This window comes from Geospiza fortis, unplaced genomic scaffold, assembly GCF_000277835.1.
Source record: "Geospiza fortis unplaced genomic scaffold, GeoFor_1.0 scaffold231, whole genome shotgun sequence".
Taxonomy (NCBI): Eukaryota; Metazoa; Chordata; class Aves; order Passeriformes; family Thraupidae; genus Geospiza; species Geospiza fortis.
This window is the reverse complement of record NW_005054351.1, coordinates 1326494-1347343: the sequence shown is the minus strand read 5'-3', so window position 1 is coordinate 1347343 and position 20850 is coordinate 1326494. Positions and strand designations below refer to the sequence as shown.

At 39.8% G+C, this 20850-nt stretch overlaps 1 protein-coding gene across 2 annotated transcripts in view; it reads left to right on the top strand.

The window, feature by feature from the left end:
- THRB (thyroid hormone receptor beta) overlaps positions 1-20112 on the top strand; it is a 32861-nt gene extending 12749 nt beyond the window's left edge. For both annotated transcript variants that reach the window (XM_014307975.2, XM_005423376.3), the window contains exons 2-7: positions 4522-4622; positions 8440-8587; positions 9987-10192; positions 12994-13140; positions 17136-17394; positions 18861-20112. In XM_014307975.2, the coding sequence (XP_014163450.1) occupies positions 4522-4622; positions 8440-8587; positions 9987-10192; positions 12994-13140; positions 17136-17394; positions 18861-19102 (1103 nt within the window). In that variant the 3' untranslated portion in view covers positions 19103-20112. The remainder of the gene's footprint in view (positions 1-4521; positions 4623-8439; positions 8588-9986; positions 10193-12993; positions 13141-17135; positions 17395-18860) is intronic.
- Positions 20113-20850: the final 738 nt, after the last annotated feature.

Below are 20850 nucleotides of genomic sequence, written 5' to 3'. Positions count from 1 at the left end.
TGACATATTCTTCTAGAGAGGGGCAAGTGGTCCTGCTGTGTGTTAGCCTTGCCAAGACAGTAAGATTAGGCAGACTGGCAAGTGGGAGTCTGGGAACCAAAGGTGTTACTTTAGGCTACAGGGGAAACACCAGACATGGCAGATCAAGGTCATTCACTATTATTCTCCACTCAAAACAAAGATCCAAGATGGGCATTGGGATAAACAATGTCAGGTCATACTTGACAGATAATTAACTTGGAGGATCATACGGGATGCAATAAATGACAGTCCATGAGGATGCTGAATACAGCAGACAGAGACTTGAAAAAACGAAACAACAAGGAACAATATACGTTGTTTTTGTACAATTCAGTGAGGTTGGTGTTGATCTTGAACAGTTCCCCTTAGATATTTACTTAAAAGATTTTGACCAAGAAATAAAAAATAAATTATGACCACCTGAAATAGGAGCATACCTGATGTTTCCATGAGAGTTATCAGACATTCTTCTTTAGTAAGAAAGCACCAGGGTTACTCTGTCCAGATAGCATCTGCTTTTCCACATAGGCATTTTTATTTTTGCTTCAGTGTTATTACACAGACATGAAGCAAAAGTACTTGTTGATATGAGAGACAAGTTACTAATAGTGGTGCAAAGAGTGAGACAAGTCTGTTGCTCTTCTCCTTCCTCAAAACAGACAACTCTGCTGTCATCCATGACTTCCCCAGGAATCTCCACTCTTCCATGCTGGTACCATGTTTAGAAAAACAGTGTTGAATTTCTTCCTGCTAATGCTGTTTCTAACTCTGAGAAGCAGAAAAAATGTACTGAGTCTGTTTATCTGCATGTCTTTCAAATGAAATTGTATTGAATTTATACAGAGGTCATACAGGATATTTGCCACTACTAGAGATTATTTAGAATTGACATTAGTGTTTGTAAGAACTGAATGCAAATCCACTTACTCCTTTTGCAGTGATGTCTGTCTGAACTGTGTTTTTTAAAAATACTACTGAAGGTCCAATCTTCCCAGTCTAACTGTTTCTAACGCCATTAGCTGTTAGAAGAAGTGTTAAAAATATAGAAAACTGTAATAGAAAGACAAAATATATGTATTGCACGCTTTTGTTGCCAGTGATTTCTTGGAATAAGAATTTTCTATTCATGTTTCCTGTTCAATCACTAGAAGAGTTCCAGGTGTGTACTTTCCTTGTGACATGGAGTCAATCTGAACATAATATTTAGGTAGCTTAAGTAGGTGGCACTTAATGCTTCTGATGCAAGAAATTGGCAATGTGGTTGCATGTAAGGATGCCATTTTAATGTCTGATTAGGAGTGTCCCTAAGAGATTGTGTGTTCTGCCAGATTGGAAACTTTATATTGGATAAAGTCACAAAACTCCAGGAAGGAGATGGACAGCAGTGATCACATGCATGACCTACTGTATATGTTTAAGGAAGCGGTTTAGACAAGTGGTCTCCTGCTCCTCCAGTAGAACAAGTTGCCATTGCATGAGCAGCACTAACCAGCTTGTATAATTAATGAAATATCAAGGCATTTAATTAAAAAACAATTCTTGGGGAAACTAACCAGGGATACTGAATTTTTGAGAATGTAGTTTATGCTATGCATAGACTGTGTTTTGTGAATAGCAGTCACCAGCAACAACAAGAAACCATTGATCTTCATGATAAATTTAGGGGAAAATTCTGCATCCTTTGCTGCATCTTCTGCCCACTCTGTCAGCTCTGTGTTGTGTATGTGTTGCATGTGCAGAGGCAGGTGTGAGCAGAGTGGGGGCAGGATGGAGATAATAGCCTCTGCTAATCCCCCACTGGCATAGTGTCTATTAGGAGTCAGTGATGTAATTAGAGTTGAAACCCTGCTGTCTCTCATCTCTCAATGTCGCATGGCCACCAGTCTATCCAAGCATAACTTGTTCATCATGGAGAAATATAGCCTGAATATAAATCTGGTCTTTTACTGTCTTGTAGACTGGTTTGATACAACATTAAGATCTTAGCTCATTTTCCCACTCCCCTTTCGGAATATTGGCAGACCTGAGATGCCTGTATCCAGGAATGGCTTCCAAGTACTACTGCTTCCTTGTTTTAGAGAAGAGGGATATGTGTTCCTCTATAATTTGAAGTTCTCATACTCAAATTAGTCCATACAAATACTTTTTGCCTTCTGTACTTTCTCCTGATTTACTCACCAGACTCCATAAAGTTTGATCATTTTAAGCTCAGTTAACTTTAAGTGTTTTGTCTAATTTGGGCTTTCCTTTCTGGAGAACCTCTGGAAGCATAGCCTTAGGAAGGTACTTGAATTTAAACTGTCTGTTACTGACCTGACCCTCTGGCATGTTAGTTGCAGGAAGATGATGGCCTCCCCTCTTGCAGCATCCCTTAACAGCCTTCTGCTGCCCTGAGTCTTGCTGGTTGCTCTCCAAGTGACTGGTGTCCCAAGTCCCCAAGCTATACCGGCCCATACTGCTGTGAGGGCTGCATAAAGACATCAGCCTTCATGGCTACACTTATGTGTGCTACTACAGATGGATTCAGCAAGCTAGTGGTAAGGGATAGTGTTACAGGCAGCTGCATCCAAAGGGCTCTTCATTGCACTCAAAAATTCCACTCAGACAGCCGGCAGTTGATGCAAAACTGGGAGGGGTGGCTGGAACACCAGATATGTGTGCTACCCATTCAGAGCAACCTGGGCAGGCTAGAAAAATGGGATGAGAGGAATCTCTTAAAGTTCATCAAAGGGAAAGGCCAAATTCTGCACGAGGGGAGGAGTAATAAACACAGCAGTGCAGGCCCAACTGGCAGGAAACTGCTCTGCACTGGAGTGCTTGGGGGTTCCTGGTGGGCAGCAAGTTGCATATAGGCCAGCAGTGTGTTCTTAAAGCAAGGGAGGTAAATGGCAACTAGTCTGCTTTTGGCAAATCATCACCAGCAGCTTGAGGGATGTGATCCTTCCTTTCTGTTCAGCTCTAGTGAAACACATCTGTAGTGTTTGGTCCAGTTCTGGGCTCCCCAATAGAAGAAAGACACAGACATCCTGGAGTAAGCCTGGCAAAGTGCCACAGAGATGATGAACTGGAGCATCTCTTCTGTGAAGAGTAACTGAGAAAACGGGGGCTCTTCGGCTTGGAGCAGAGAAGGTTCAAGGGGGCATATCAGTTTGTGTGAATATCTGATCCCCCACACTGTAGAAGACAGGGCCAGACTCCTGTCAGTTCCTGGTGACAGAACTAGAGGCAATGAGCACAAATAGAAGTACAGGAAATTCCTTCTGAGAATAACAAAATAGTATTTTCTTTTCACTCTGAAGGTGACAGAGCAGAACACTTGCACAGATTGCCCAGAAATGTTGTGGAGTCTCCATCCCTGGAGATACTCAAAAGCTGTCTGGGCATGGGCCTGGACAGCTGGCTCTAGGTGGCCCTGTGTTGAGCAGGGGTGTTGGAGCAGTTGACCTCCAGAAGTGACTTCCAACTTCAGCCATTGTGAGATCCTGTGAAATGTTTATTACTCCACTAATCTTACACAGTTATATATAGAGGTGCACTTTCCTCTCTCCCCTCAAAGGGAGTCTGAGATCTCTATGTTACGTCTTCACAGTGAGATTTTTCAGGAGATAAAGTTACGAACTGTAACTCCATTAGTTATGAGTCATGGAAACATTGATTTTGAAAGGTTTGTATTTTACCCTGTTTAAAAGTTGTCTGTGGTTACAATTACTTTTTGCTTGCCATCAGTATTGTTTTGGTTTTTTGCTCAAATTGAAAATATGTTTGTGTTTTCAAAACAAATGTCATTGTGGGAAAAGAACCAAGCATTGCCAATTTTTTTCACAACAGGAATATTTTCACTGGCAGGATCTGGTAAACCACTTCTGAAGAGAAAATGTCATTCTAACACATACATGTACACACTCACACATACACACATATTTGAATGTCCACATATTTTGCTTTAAATTCAGGCTACATTAAATGTTCCTGTGGAACATGTCCAGGTCAGGCATGATCAATAAAACTTAGGCTGTATGTTGCTTGTACCTTTCTCCTTTGAAACAAACCATCTGTCAGTAAATATTTCTTACTACCGATTCCCCCAGTCACACTGAAACGTGGGGTCTCATCTGTGGTGTACCAATATATTGAGGTTTTTTCTGATATAGAACAGGAACATATTGTATGCCTTCACTGCTATTTTATTATTTCACATCAAATCTTTTGAAGTAATGAATATTTTCTGATGTAGAATTTCACTCAGGAGAGAGAAATCATGTTCCAGCTTTTCCCTCTTGACCAGTAGACACTGAATCAATCTGAAGAATACAAAATCTTATAGACTGTGTTTAATTAAGTCTGTAACAGTGCAAAATTTTATTCAGGAAATTCGATGAGTTCAGAAGTATGGCACTGGTAGACAAGATCTGTGGTGGATTTTAATGCAATCTTTTTATATCAAATGAATCATATAATTTTGTATGGAGTTTACATGCCACATCCTCTTTTTCTTTGCAGGGTACATACCCAGTTACTTAGACAAGGATGAGCTATGTGTAGTATGCGGGGACAAAGCCACCGGATACCATTATCGCTGCATCACTTGCGAAGGTTGCAAGGTAAATGGCACGGTGGGAAAGTGGGAATCAGAAATAGCTCTCCAGCTCCTCCATTATACAGACTTCCTGAACTGTGCTGTCAAATCAAATAAAGGCAGATTAGAAGCTAATAAGAACATCCAGTACTGATGATAAGCCGCATCTGACCATGCTGATGTTCTTCATATGCATAAGGAGTATAGTTGGTTTTTGCCGTGTTTGCTTCTGAAAAGAAAACAAGAAATTTAGACTGGTGTTGCTGCTGTTTAACAGTTGGCTTTTGAATTTCCATTTTTTAATGTTTCTTTAGCCATGTTCTCAGCCAGGGTACAGCAGCATGTTCCCAGCTACTCCGCTGAAGCTGTTTATGCAATAGCTAAGGTTCCACTTATGGCCATGAGATTAACAGTGTTCCAGTGCCTCTCACCATCCCTGTGAAGAAGCAAAAATCAAAATCCTTTCCACATGCTCATGTTACAGTAACATTCATCAATTTGGGAAGCATTGACACCCAATTAAAATAGTTTCAAAAAGAATTTGGCTTCTTTAACTTAAGCATATTGAACTGTGCTTTCAGCCCTAAAATGCATCTCCAAGACTACATGCAAAATTAAATTTAAAAAGAGATTGCTTTGGGCAAGTAAATAAAAAAATGGAGTAACACAATCAGACACATCTTACATGATTTCACTGCCATGAATTTGCCTGAATAGCTTGAGATTCTGTAAGAAAGCTATTCTTTCCTGCAGAAAGTAAAAAAAATTGTTTTTCTAAACAAATGGGACCACACATGTCTTGGGCTGGTGTCATGAGACTAAGCCATGAAAGTCTCATTTTGTTCACCCACAAAGTCTGGAACATTTGGATCTGATATTTTGGGTTTGGATTGGCTTTAGAGCTCCTCATCACAGTAACTCTTGTGTTGAAGTAGTTCTTTTGGTTGTACATAATTTCCCTAAGTTACATTTATGAAATGCACAGAGACGTAAATATCCTATGTATAGCAGATTCATGGTAATACTCATAATGGTTTTATACATATACTTACATACAAAGTATAAAAAAGTACTTATATCTTTAAAAAGAACTGTGGAGCTGCACAAGTGGTTCTTACACATTTGCATATTGAATACCAGATGATAACAATACATAACATGTATGGATGAAACTTAATTCAGATATAATGGGAAGTAAGCAGCACTGGGGCATTATGAAGTATACTTAGCTCCCAGCTGAACAGCTGTATCTGTTGTGAGTTTTCCTTCTAAGATTTTCATTACTTCAAGTCAAGGTAGTTCTTTTTATGCCTTCCAGCTATTTTAGAGACATAGCATACAAATTTGCTTTTATTTTCACATACAGTGCTTCTGTCTGATGTACAACTTAAAATAATGCTTATGTGCACAAGGACCTGAGATAACAATTTGCAAAAATTATTTTCTTGGAGGAGCTGCATACACGTTTCAAGCTGTATGATATATCAACAAAGTTATATGTTTTATCAGTACACAATATATATAATAAATTTTCAATAATTTGATGTTTACTAGTTGCTTCCACTCAAAGTTGGTTTAGTTTTGTAACAAGCATAATCAAGGCTGACAACCAAAGATTTGCTTTGGCAAGTGCTTTCTGAACATCATCCTCGCACATGATTTCTGGAGAGTAAATTGTGAGGAATTTAAACACAAATAAATGAGCAGTGAGTTCTGACATCACTGAAATGTTTTTCCTGACTTTACCCATTGCATCTACTGCTATATAGGTGTGTAGCAAAGGAGTTTAGAAAGAGTCGCTGCCTACTATACAATGTGCTTTCTTTTATTGATGAGAATAACACCTCGGTGGTGAAGTGTTTGGACAGATATAGAGAGCAGCTTCCTTAACATGTATCTGGAGATGAACAAAGAAGGATTTCTGCAATTTTTTTTCTGAGAAATGCAAAGAAATGAGAAGGTGAAATGGCCTGTCTCAGCAGAGGTGATGGAGACCCTTGCCAACATAAAGCTACAGCTACATTAAGTCCTGTGCAAGGTTTAGAAAGCAGAAGTTCACTCACTGAGATTCATTAGAGATTTTTCTATCTCTTGCTTCATAACTATTGATAACCCTGTGACCCTGGTTGTCCACAACCATCTTAGGTCTTCAGGAACGGGTGGAGCAGATCCTGTCTCTAGGAATTCATCACAGGGTTGAGAACACAGCCTAAACTGGGTAGACGAGAGTTTGAGACTTATTCCAAACCCCACATAAGGATATCTTGCCTGTGATTTCCTGGATTTTTTCTTAACACAACTGGTCCCAGTCTTACAAAGGTTCCCACACAAGCTTTATGCCACTCAGTTTAATTTACATTTCAGGTCTTACCGTAATTAAGGAAGAAAGAGTTGTACCCTTAGCTCAAGCTGAACCTCGTAAGATAAAACTCTAATGAGGACAAGGTTCTTCATTGTTTTCACAGGTGTTAGGAGTACAAGCTGAAATACAGACTTATCTGTACATGTTAATTCAACACTTTGTGTTAAAAGAAATTGTGCACTGCTGTAAGATTTTACTGGGTATTATTTAACATGATTTAAAAACAGACCTTTCGCCTACTGAAGCGAAGAGACTATTCATTAGACAAAATCCCAGCTGAAGAGACTATTCACAAGGTAAAATCTCACTTGAATTTTGCCATTGTTTTGACTAAAACCAAAGCCACTCTGAACAGCCTGAGTCAAACAGGACCAGAGTGTCAGTGTGTTCTCTGTGTCAAGGTAATCCCGAGCTGCATTGCTGAATCTAGGCAGTCTCAAATAATGGTGAAACTTGAAATTAAAGTGAAGTCTAAATTTTCTGCTTTACAGCCTATCTTGTTCATATCTTGCAGTCTTGGGGAGTTTATCCAGCCCTTGCAAAAGTCAGTGAGAAAAGTCATGTTGAAATTAATACCAGGATTTTGTCCATAATGTTCAGAGATAACTTTTATCTGATTTCATTACCTACTGTGAGGTTTTATGGGACATTTGAATGAGTGAATTCAGTGGGATTGCATTAGTTCATACGGTCTTAGGATCTGTTTAAATATGCAAGATAGATCTGTATTATGATAAGATAGATAGATAGATAGATAGATAGATAGATAGATAGATAGATAGATAGATAGATAGATAGATAGATAGACAGACAGACGAATCTTTGGTGGTGATGGGGCTTTTGGGGCTTTTGAAATTCTGTGATAAATACAAATTAAATCTGCCTCTCAGAAATACAAATAATTTATAAATAAAGGATCCTTTGAGTTTAGAACCAAACTCAAAGATTGTGTAGACTGTATTTGCAAAATCTTTTTCTTGCCCAGATTTGGTTGGTTATTTGTCTTTTATGGAAATAAAGGAGTGGAACTGTTTGTCCTCAATCCTTTAATAGAACAAGCACACCACCATTCTTACTATTTGCAGAAGCTGCTTTTTAATTAAAACTATGTGTATGCCTTTCAATAGCCTTCAAAATTATTACAGAATTTGCAAAAGGGCTCAAAAAATACTTCATATACAAAAAAAAATTTAACAGTAAAAAAATAAGACTACAAGAAGACATGTACACAGTATTTGTGTCTCAAGACAGCACTACTTGCACCTTTACTTATCTAAGATGTCTCTATGTTTTTTATTGTTAAGGAAAATCAAGAGAAATGCCATACACTATCAAACTGGTTTGAGAGCTTTGAGAATTTTTGGGAATGAAGTTTGTTATCTTGCATAGTTAGGTACATGCCTAACAAATCAAGCAGCTCCCATTTTTTAAAAATTGCTCAGTGCTAATGCTTTCCAATGTACTTATTTCTTGCACCTAGGGTTTTTTTAGAAGAACCATTCAGAAGAACCTCCATCCAACCTATTCCTGTAAATATGAAGGAAAATGTGTGATAGACAAAGTAACAAGAAATCAGTGCCAGGAATGTCGCTTCAAAAAATGTATCTTTGTTGGCATGGCAACAGATTGTAAGTATATTTTCCTGGTTTTTCTTTATTTTATTTTTTTTCAGTGTCTGTGTTTGCCTAAAGTATGTTGATTGATGAAACTTGTTAAAGTAAAGTAGAACTGCCAGCCCTTTTCTGGATTTAATAATACCAGGGAATCGCATTCATTGCATTAAGCCACTTCCACAGGGGTGTAGTTTTTTGTTTATCCTTCATCAGGCTGCACCTTCTCCTGGCCTTACCAAGCTGAGTAACAATAGGAATGTTCACTGTTTGGAGGAGAGGAGGGAGAAATGCATCTGAATGGACACTTCACTTGAGATAAAAACATCTTGTTTAGAAAATTCTGGAGGATGTGAAATTGAATGTCATTGTATGAGTCATCCTGCAGTTGTTTGTTTTATTTTTAGCCCTGAAGAAGTTATCTGCTGCAAAGATTTTGAGTCTTTTCTAAAGAACTAGAAAATATGGCTGTAAGATTAATTCTTAGGGGTCTTCTTTTCTTGCCATTGCACAGGGATTTACACCAATAACTTCAATTACTACAAATGGGAAGAAGTCACATAAAGCCCCCCAGAAGTCATGTAAATCCCCTTGTCCCTTCATGGTTGTTGCCAGTATAATCCTTTGCAGAAGAACTGACAGGAAAACAGGCCCAGTAAACAACAGAAGAATAGTCTAACTTAGTATTTTCATTGTTAGTGTAATGTATAACAGTGCCTTCTGTCTAGAGGGAAATAGAATAAAGGGGACAATTTCATTGTGGCCAGGTAGGACCTTCAGGAAAGGGGCTGGATACCAGTGAAGTGGTGAGCAGAGAGCCCTGGGACCTGTGTATCTGGAGTCCCTGGAAGTCATGGGGCTCTACAGGAACACCACTTGTGGAGATTGAGGAAAGGGCCAAAGGCATGTTGACCTGATTGTGTCATGCTTCAGGCAGATGAGCCTTCTGTGAATAAGTGCTCCCACTGTTTTTGATCCATGTTACCTTCTGCTGGCATCCAAGTACATTTTCTGCACTTCAGAGCAGTGAGTGTAAGCATGCTGATACGACTTCAAAGAAAACAGAAGTGCATCTTTCCCAATATGGATTACTCCAAGTCCATTATAGGAGCACTTGGACACCTCACAAAGCTTTTGCGTATTATTTTTATTGGCGGAGCAACCCCTTGAGGGCAAAGGCAAAGGTATACAAAGCATTACCAGGTTGGTAAGCCACTCTTTGCTATCCAGGCTTCTGAGAAAACAAAGTTGGAAGGGAGAAGTAAGAGAATTGTCTCAACTGTGGGTCTTGCCAAGGTTCTTCCTTACTGATTAATTAAGGTGTTTGTAAGCAAATGGTACCTCAGGCACACAAAAGACCGAAGTTCTGATAGTCTTACAAGCTTCCTGCCATTTTTGTATGTTTTTCCCCTGCTAGTGGTGTTGGATGACAGCAAGAGGTTGGCAAAGAGGAAGCTGATAGAAGAAAATCGAGAGAAGAGACGTCGGGAAGAGCTGCAGAAAACCATTGGGCACAAACCAGAGCCAACAGATGAGGAATGGGAGCTCATAAAAATTGTTACTGAAGCACATGTGGCCACCAATGCACAAGGAAGCCACTGGAAGCAGAAAAGGAAATTTCTGGTAAGGGCTATAGCCTTACATACTTCTCTTAGAGCCAAGTTCTGTTATTTCTTCTGCAGTGCCTTCCCAGCATTGCAACCCCAAAGAGATTTTATTGCCAGTGTACTGATGTTTGTGAAAAAGGGATGATTTTGCGTAGTTATTACTTCATTTTTCGTGCCTGAACCTCAGTGTTCAATCAGACCAGGTATTTCAAAAGATAAACAGTGTGTTGCTATGTTAAGGCTTACTCAGCTGGATACTTTTATTGTGCTATGATAAGAAAAAGTTGAAAAAAATTTTTCTCTCCTGATTGAGAACAGAAGCAGTCTATAATGCATACTGTATTTTTTTAATATATTCTACCTAGAGATAATTGTCTTTATTAGGGACTATCATAAAACATATTGAAAGTGTTAAAACAATATAAGGTTCTAGATGAAAGCTGGTACTTTTGGTCAGGGGTTTTGCCTCTTTTGGTTAATGGTGGATACAGTAATGAAAATAAATTAGGCAAGGAAAATTAATTTCAGTGAGAACAGGATGATAGACACACTATACTATTGGGATTGCAGCCTACAAAACAACTTAGATTTTCATTCTATAACTAAGGGTCAGAAAATAAATGGTGGTTTATGGTGCTCGACCTTAAAAAAGGATTTATTTGATTTTTCTAAATCGATTTTTAAGGTAAATAAATGCAGAATGCAAAATACTTGTACCACACAAAAGAGGGATTCGAGACTGCATTTCAAAAATAGACAGGAGTTGTTAACAGTCAGGGTATACTAAATCAGATAGAGCACACTCATCTTTTTGCAAGCCTGGGCTCCTACTGCGTAATTCACCATGGGAATTTCAACTCACTGTTGAATTGCTAAGAGAAATTATGTATTCAGAACAGCTAATCTCTTTTGTAATGTTGGGGTTTTTTAAATGCCAGTGACATCATCTAAATTTCTATGTGAATGGCTTGTGTTCATAGACTCTACAGTCAGGAACCACAGCCAGTCATCACTGGCAAGAACCAAGAGAGCATTTTCCAGAGGTGTTGCAGAGCAAGGTATGAGCAGAACAAGAAGCAGCTGCAGTAGTGCTTTTGGTTGCTTAGACAAGAGTGCTGTTCTTCACGTATTAATTGGTTTGGGATAAAACCTAGGGAGCTGGAAGTTGGGGCTGGGAATGAGCTGTTGAAGAGCAGGAGAAGCTGACAATCTGCCCCAGGAGCTATGGATCTGTCCTTATGTAGCTGAGGCTGGTTCTTTGACGACAGGGACTTCATTGGGGTCCACTTTACCTCTTCTCCTGTTGGATTAGGTGGAAGAGGCTCCCCTCCAGGGTGTTAGCTTTAGCTGGCTCTCCTGACTTCCTTTGCCTTTCCCAAGAAAATGCTGTGCTCTTCCTTTTTCTCCATAACAATGGTTCACGTGAGTTTAAGCATTTAGTCTTTTTTGCTTGGAAGGGATGAAGTTTGTTTATCATGAGCACACAGACAATGTGGTTTAGTTACCCAAGATTCAGGGAGGGAGAGAGCCTAGAAATGAGTTTATTTGAGTTTTTTAGTAAAAACCATCAGATAATTGAGCCCAGTCTTCTTCATTGTTCCTTTACAATTGGTGCTTGCTTTATTAACACATTGCTGAGTTTTTTCTTGTAAGAAGTTAGATTTGGATTTAGATTAGTTACAGAAGGATCTTTTATGATGTGTTTCTTTAAAAAAGTGGTTGAACACAAGTTTTTATTACAGATAGCACTTTCAGCACCTCCCGTGTTTAAGTGTTTTATATAAATGTCATGGGGCCCATCAGTCTTAAAGGTCTGTTTCTCTGGGTTTTATCTAGTTTTTGACTTTAATGTGAACAGAATTAAACCTCTTCATGGTGTTTGGTAGGTGTTTGTAATTGCAAACCCACACTTTAAAAAAAACCAGCTTTGATGTGCCTCTTTTTAAAAGTGAGGTAACATTGACCAGCTGCATAAAAGCCAAGTGAGCAAGTTCAAATGCAGTTGGAATAAAAACCACTCATTACAGATTCTGCTTGAAGCTATTTCATTGTATATGCCTATTGAAATCCTCAGAATATGATTTGTTTTTCATTTGGAGAAGCCTTGAGCTGAAATCATGCAACAGGCAATTTTCAAACAAAATTTTACACAGATGAGTTCAAATTCTACTTACATTATCCAGAGCACCTTTAGGTTAGCCTGTTCTTTCTTGCTCTTACGTTGTTTTAGCTTTGCACATAAGTTGTTTTAGCCTTTTGGAAACTGGCCTTGGCAATTGCCTGGGGGGGCCCTGTGATGCCTGGCAATCTGTTCTGGGGAGACTTTCCAAGATTTGAGTGGGTAAAGAGCCTAATTCTGCAAAGCATGCAGCATCTTCTCAGGGGTAACATGTCTCCTCAACTCTCTTGGCTTTGAGAGAAACTTGAGAGCTTTCAGCTGAGAGCTTCCCTGTAAGGAAATGCGTGCCTGTGTTTTTAAGCAAAAGATGCATGTGCTGCACCCATAAAATACATAGATACAGACACAAGGAAGAAACTGTGTGCACAACAGCCCAGCTGTCCACAAAGAATGGGTAGAAGCATACCAGCCACCCATTTTTCTGTGCAGTCACCTCTTTCACAATGAAAATGAGTTCACACATTTGTACGCCTTACAAATGAATTCACATTTTGTGACGTAAACGGACTTCACTTATAAAGCAAATAGTGTTGCTTTTTATTTTAGCATCTCTTCCATACCAAGCAGGACTTTTTGGAGTATAAAATTGTTGCTCTAAGACAGACTGCTCCTTTAAATATCTTTGTTTATATCCTTAGCCAGAAGATATTGGGCAGGCACCAATAGTTAATGCCCCAGAAGGTGGGAAAGTGGATTTAGAAGCCTTCAGCCAGTTTACAAAAATTATCACACCAGCGATTACAAGAGTGGTGGATTTTGCCAAAAAGTTGCCTATGTTTTGTGAGGTAAGAAGACTTTCTTGCACTCCTCATTTATATGCCTGTTGTTAAAAAGTACTCAGAATACTCTGGCATGGAACTTAAAAATTCAATGTGTCTAAAATTAAAAAATTAAAGACACTCAAAATCAATGGGACTAGAATAATCTGTATTTTCATGAATTTTCTTTTTCCTGTGATTATTGAAATCCTGAGTTTGTTAATCTGGAAGTCATTGGGGACTCAGATATGTCTTTAGAGGTGGCCTTGAACAAGTAAATTAACAACAAGATACTGTGTAGAAGCATTGCTGATATATTTAATAAAATCTTGCAGCACATGGTTCCCTATGTATCTTCTGGTTCCTTGGCAGGTACAGTATTGTAGAGTTAGGTCTAGACAGTAAAAACTTCTTGAAATTCAGGAAAGCACCCCTGTCCAGGAGTGGCACTTGCCTCATTGGGTTCCCTAGGCTTGGTTTTTCTGAATGGGGAGGTGTACATAAAAGAGTCTGTGAAAGTAATGGATTGTCATTCCAAATAGATACTCATCTGTAAATATACAGTAAACAGACTCAAAGGCCTGGTTGCACATAAGGAATACAGAGGCCTTATGCTGATCTCATTTGTACCAAGGTATCATTTTTATTGAAGGACCAGATGCAATGGCTGATTATATTTTTTTTCCTCCAATTTAATAAATGGTATCAGAACTGCAGCCTGAAATAATATTTCAGTCTTAATAATCTAAATAATTTTAATAGAATCATAGAAAGGTTTGTGTTGGAAGGGACCTTAAAAATCATCCAGTTCCCCTTCCATTTCATCCTTTGAGGTCAATACCTTACCAGAAAGGAAGGGTAAGGCAGCCATCAAATTTTACTCTACTGTGGCTGGCAGCTTTTTTTAAAAGTCAGTCAGGGAGTACTATGTATGTTCTCTGGCAAGTACAGAACAAGAAGAGGTAAATATCAATAGTAGTCACAGTGTAAATATCTCACCCTGGCCAGGCTCTGCATTGGTGCCATCAGTCAAGGAAGCATGAAATGTAGCCAAGCATGGAGATTTTAAAATACAAGGAATATGTCCATAGCTCATGAGCATTTAGTGTCTGAGGGAATCAGCCTCCTCTGATCTGGCATTTGTTGGTGGGAAATGGCAGTGACATACCAAGGTAGTCTTTTTAATTTAGAAAGCTCTGCCAGTCACACACAGACTTCAGTGCACATCTGACATCTCCTACCCCTCCTGGCTACCAAGGACCCACTTGTGTCAGAGCTAGGCAGGAAGCATGGATGAAGAAGTCAAGGCATCGTTGAGCATGACGTCTCTATGTTACGTGGCTCAGCTGGACAGGCTTTGTTTACAGCTGAGCCACTGTGTAACCCTGACACCTGCCCATATACAGCAAGGTCTGATGGCTGGGTGAGGGACAACTCCTCATGAGCACAAAGGAGTAGGACAGCTGCTCTCTGAGTTGTCATACAGCACTTCCTGTAGTATGAAGAAAATTACAAATGTTTGCTCCTTTCTGAAGGGGCACCCTTCTGTTAACTTTGTTTCCATTATGATTTAACCTATATCTTTTTCTTAGAAGCAATACTGTGTGGGCTTAGATTTTTTACAGGAAAAACCCCTTCTTTCTTCCATAGGAGCTGCAGAGCATTTAAACATTAACTCAGTTCATAATTCCAGAAGCTGTTCGAGAATGCAGTACATCTCTATGAAAGTGGGACATGATAGGGAGCAACCATGGCCACTTATATTTTCATAAGGCTACTTTTCCTTCTTTTTCACATCTTTGGACACATGTAGAAGCCAGCAAAGCACTGAGTGCCCAGCTTAGCTTGCATGCACCCATTGGCCTCTGCCTCAAACTAAGTATCCAATCCCAAACTAATCAAAGTACAAGGAAAACTTGATTTGCTTCTCAGCATTTCTCCTGTTGTTTCTTTCCTGCTTTTCTTTCTGCTTAGAAGATGAAGATTGAGGAGAATGTAATAAGTTTAATGTGGGTTTTAAATGTCAAGGCATCAGTGGTTCCACAGTGGATGAAGCTGTGTGAATACTCTTTGAGGTCACTCAGCTCAGCTCAATTCCACGGTGCTGCATTGCACGTGTCCTGCAGAGGTGAGCCCTTCGGGTTCCTGCCTTGTGCCTTTTCTCCCTGCAGAGAGAGAGGAAAGGACATCACATGGCAGAGTTTCAGTCACATTTATTGATCCTGCTACTGGAAGATGCTCTGGTAGCAACACTCAAGTGATGAATGTAGGTAGCATTAAAATCTGCACAGCTGGGAGTAGAACTGATGTTCAAGCTTCCTGTCTCTGGTAACTCCTGCTACTGGCAGATAAGACCTGAGGCCTGGCATCTGTGAAACAGGTGTCCCATGTATCCTTCAGAATTAGAAAAGCAGGTGAAAGACAGGCATAGTCAGACTGCCACTACCCTAAAGAAGTTTTAAGAAGGATCAAGTAGAAAAAATCCTCATGAGTTTCATGGCTCACTAATAAAACAGCTGAAGCATCACAAAATATCTTCTCTACTGTTATCTATTTCTTTTCTACTATTCTTCCTTCTGCTTAGAAGCTTGGTGTTTTTTTCAATTCTCTTTTCTTGTCCCTTCTCTCTGCCTTTCTTTCATGTTCTTTTTTTCACTTCCATTGCTTTTTCCAGGATCTCTTCATGGTTCCTCTCACATATCTATTCTCATTTTAGTTTTTTTTTAACTCTATTTCTTTCCCTTCTTCAGTCTCTGCTGCCAAACAGTGGAATTGTCATTGGGTAGCAAGAATTCTGCTGTGCCTGTGCAGTCTTCCTCTCACTGCTGCTGAGCTGAGGGTCATCTTTAGGGAAACTGATTTGCTCTGAACAGGATGAGTCAATTTTCTTGTGTATTAAATGCTTCACACCTGAAGCTGGCATTGCTGGAAAAGTAGCTGCATGACTCAACTCATTTTCCTGACCATGACTAGCTCTGTGCTTAAAACTCTTCTCTAACAGGTAACTGCTTTCCACTTGCATTAGGTAGCTCTGCATCATTTCCCACCAAATCAGTGCACTTGCTTTGCAAGTACACCGTTGCCATGTAAACCTATAGTTCATGGAGGTTTTATTTTTGAATTGCAAAACAGGTAAATATAATAATTTTATAATAATTGAAATGGCTTTTTGCCTCCTTTCAAGGCAAGCAGAAGTGCGTTGCTCTTTCACATGCGGGACCCTTGCTGTTCGCTTACAGTCTCAAAACTGTCTTGGTGGGTTTTGTTATTGTTGAATAACCTATGAAAACATAAGGACATGCTTTATAGAACATGTTCTACTCACATGTCAGCATTCTGGTTATAGTCTGTACATACAGAACCTTTGGGCAGCTTGCCTTTGTTAATGGCATGGAAAAGTCACATGCCCTGAAGATCACAATTCATGCACCAGCATAAAAGCTGTAGCTCTACCATAGATTTTCTGTCTGTCCAGCAATAGTGTAGGGAGCTCAGGGAGAACAGCCTTACTAGATTAAGTCTAGGTTAATAAACTCTGTTTTTAAAATGGGCCATGAGAATTCCTGCTCCACTGATTGCCATATATCCTCTAGATATAAATATTTGTTTAAAACACAGTCCACTCTTACAGACCCTCCCAAATGTCTTTCCTTTCCTCTGGTCAGGTAAGAAATAAGTATGGCTGATAGTGAATTTAACTGGGATGGCTGAGGTCTGCACCAGCTCCAATTATAGTTTATTCTGCTATGATAAGTTGTAAGCTGAGGGAGCCAACAGCTGTGTTATTGCTAGATTTCCCAAGGGTGTGTGGAGATGCTAACCAGGGAATGTTAACCTACTGGCGGCTCCCCAAAGCAGGGGAGGGTTTTGTGCAGAGCTGAATGTTTGGAGGGGAGCTGCACTATGCAGGGCAGTGTCCTAGGCTGTGAACTGCAACTTCGTGCGCATGGACCTATTGTAGCTGTAAAAGCCACTCAGTCTGACAAACATGAATTTTTCTTTGCTGTTCATAATTTCTGCAGCTGCCATGTGAAGACCAGATCATCCTTCTGAAAGGCTGCTGTATGGAGATCATGTCCCTCCGAGCAGCAGTTCGCTATGACCCTGAGAGTGAGACTTTAACACTGAATGGGGAGATGGCGGTGACAAGGGGCCAGCTGAAAAATGGGGGTCTTGGCGTAGTGTCTGATGCCATTTTTGACCTGGGCATGTCTCTTTCTTCATTTAACCTGGATGACACCGAGGTTGCCCTTCTTCAGGCTGTTCTGCTCATGTCATCAGGTGAGAACAGAAACATATTTGGATCCAAGCAATTTTGAAACTTTTGGTCTTTGTCACAAGCCTCTTTGTAAAAGAAATAAGATAGGTTAGATCTTGTAGTGCTGACTAGAGTAATGTGAGAGAAATTTTCTCTCAAAACCCCAGTGACTTATTTTGGTGAGCACTAGGAAAAAAATTCAGGGTGTTCAGAGAGTTGGACAGAAAACCAGTTTTGGTAACACACCTTGCTCATTTTTGTACTTAAGAATGAGCCAGGAATGATCATCAAGAAGAAATCAGTTCTGATTCTGAGCCAGTTTGCCTAAAATGAAAAATGGATAATTTAGCAACACTGGTCCTTATGATAAGTTCCCTCTTCCCCAAAGTAATGTCGTGCATTGGGCATTCATACACATTTCCACCAGTCTCATATGTTTAGTTTGACTTGCCCTCTTGTTTTCCTAATAAACAGCACCACTGCTTCCTAATGGGCATTTACAAGCTGTGCTGCTTCCCTACGCTGGGACCATTTGCAACTGGTCATGATACAAAAGCAGCACAGACAACTTCCTATGATTTCCAAAGAGTTTCTAACCTTCTCAATTTGAGTATGTTTTCATATATGCTTCCAGTGATTGTGCCAGCCCAAAGAGGAAATTCCATTCTTGGGCAGTGGCAGATCTGGCAAGATTTTATTTTAAGATGGCTTTGAAGATTGGGCACTGAATAACAATACACAATCAGTGATTTACAAGCATTAACTGCATCTGAGATAAAAAGGTTTCTACATTAATCACAACATAGCACTTCATTTTCCCCATCAAAACATTTTGATTTCTTTTTCAGGTCCCTACATACTGATACTGGAGCAGGGTTTTCAAAAGGCAATTCAAAAATGACCTGCTTTCCCAGAGGTGTCTCCTGAGAAGTGATGTGAAAGGGGCTTTCCCAGTCTTTATCTGGGTGCCAGTTGAGACAGCCAGATTTTTAGCCTTTGTTGTTCCTTGATGCTCCATAACAGCTCACCCGGGATCAAAGCATGATCGAAGCATGATCAAACCATTAGTCAGATTGTAGAAAACCAGATAGAAAGGAACTGTAACTTAGATACCTGACAAGGATTTTTTTTGTTTCTTTATTAGTTGTTTTACAGAAAAAATGTAAATAGAATCCTTAGCTGAAATCAGGGATCTGATGTTCTAGTCACTGTAAGGAAACACTTCCCAAACGGCTACACTCTGTGTAAGTGTGTGTAAGTGAGCAAAACAGACATTGGATGAAGAAAGGAAGGATTGTCTTCTTATTTTAACAGGCATTGTACTAGCAAGTGAGTTGGCTGGAGTGAAAGAAGTTTGTGGCAGAGCCACAAATGTCCCTGGTCTCTCTCTTTCCTAGCATCAGAATCATCCTATTTTTCGTGATTTATGATCAGGCATTTGTTAAAGCAAATATGTAAGAATGATAATTCTGCTTCTTTGTATCTACAGATCGCCCAGGCCTTGTTTGCGTCGAGAGAATAGAAAAGTGTCAAGAGGGTTTCCTCCTGGCATTCGAACACTACATTAATTACAGAAAACACCATGTTGCACACTTTTGGCCAAAACTGCTGATGAAAGTGACAGACCTGCGAATGATTGGAGCCTGCCATGCCAGCCGCTTCCTGCACATGAAGGTGGAGTGCCCCACAGAACTGTTCCCTCCATTGTTCCTGGAAGTGTTTGAGGATTAGAGAGACTGAAGTGGTTCTCCACACCCCCGTCGCACTACTGGCTGTCATTTCATCCCATTGCCCAGCTCTTCTCACCTGTTTGTTCTTCTTCTTTCGTGGTCTTCTGTTTCTTGAGATGGGGCTGGGATTTTGTTTGAGTTTTCTTTTGGGGTTGCTGGGGGGCAGTTGTATACACATGGATGAAAACATCCCTTTAATGCGGGTACTTGTGACTATTGCAATTTGTTCTTCAGTCCTTTGATGTGAGTGCTTTGACAGCTTAACAGTGAAAATACGAACAGACCAATCTCATTCACCAGCATTTGCGTGGTCACCAGCTCACACCCATCATTGCCTGGAAAATAGGGGAGAGAGACTGAAGTGGCAGAAAAATAAATTTGCCTTCAAGTTGGAACAGCTATTGTTAATTTGACCCTGACAATTCTGTCTTGTATTACTCCTTTTGCAGGGTACAACTGACCAATTCATAGTACGAAATTTCTGGTCATTGTCATGGTTTCTATTGTAACAATTACCACTATGATCTAGAATCTTCATCATCATTATGATCCCATCATTCTCTGAGGTTTTTTCCAGCAGATGCAGTTTAACTGTGCCCCATAAATCAAGTACTTAAAATAATGCAGTGTTAGAAGGGACTGAGTCTTGTTGGGTTTTTTTTCCATGTGTATAAGGTATTAAGATCTTCAGTTTCTAAATTTGGACTCCAGGTAACTTCACTGGAAGGTTTGTTGGAGTGAGGACAGAAATTTGATTCTCTGAGGTGCTCCTGACACTGGAGGGGCCTGCTTTTTCTGAGGTGTGTGGAAAAATCCATCACTCTGAGGGAGAAGGCTCTCTGTCAGGATAGCAGGCAGTGTCTCAGAGTTATTCAGGGATATGAGAGCTCACGGAATGACGACAAGGAGAATGAAACATATGAGGTGACCTTCAGATACGACAGAAACCAACTGTGTTATTAACAACACTTGACTGTAGAGCTTTATCCCAGGAATACAAATAGTGTTGCTCAGCAGTAATCCTTTGTTATATATATATATAAAGTTTATATGCACCTATATATATAATTTTATATATATATAATTACAAATCTTCAGCAGATGTCTTAAACTTATTTCTGTATTTTTATGTTCTCTCCTTCTCTTTCTCTGACTCGGCCCTATGTATGTGTGCATGTGGATCAGCTGAGTTCTCCCTCCCTACAGATATGTCTGTTTGTGTTTCATTAGGCTAGATGCTCTCTTGATTCTTTTAATTTATTTCCACTAACTGCACTAGCAGGAACCAAACTGAGCAATGACAAAATGTCCTGCTGCCGAAGTCTGCAAGCCAGTACACACAGTCCTGGAATGTTTGGAGGCCAGTGATGAGGACATTGTAGGTAGAGGTTCCTCTCTGTCACCATTTCCATTCAGGGATGTCATCCCTGGGTTTTATAAACTTGATATTAAATCATCCTCTGAATTTGTATGACACTTCTAAAACATCTTTCTCTTCTTCCTGGGAACCAGAGACTTAGTTCATGTTTTTTGCACTGCCTCATTCCCTACATTCTTTCATGTTGTGCATTGATTTGTACCAGTTTCTTTCTCCGCTATTTATTGACCCATTTGCCCACCAAGCTGTGGGCATTGTTAGAGTGGATGTGTTGACTTTCAAAGCTCATGGCCCATATCTGAACCCATAGGTTATGTGCTTATCCCCTTATAAAAACAGGATACTCAGGAAAACGAATAGATGGAACACAA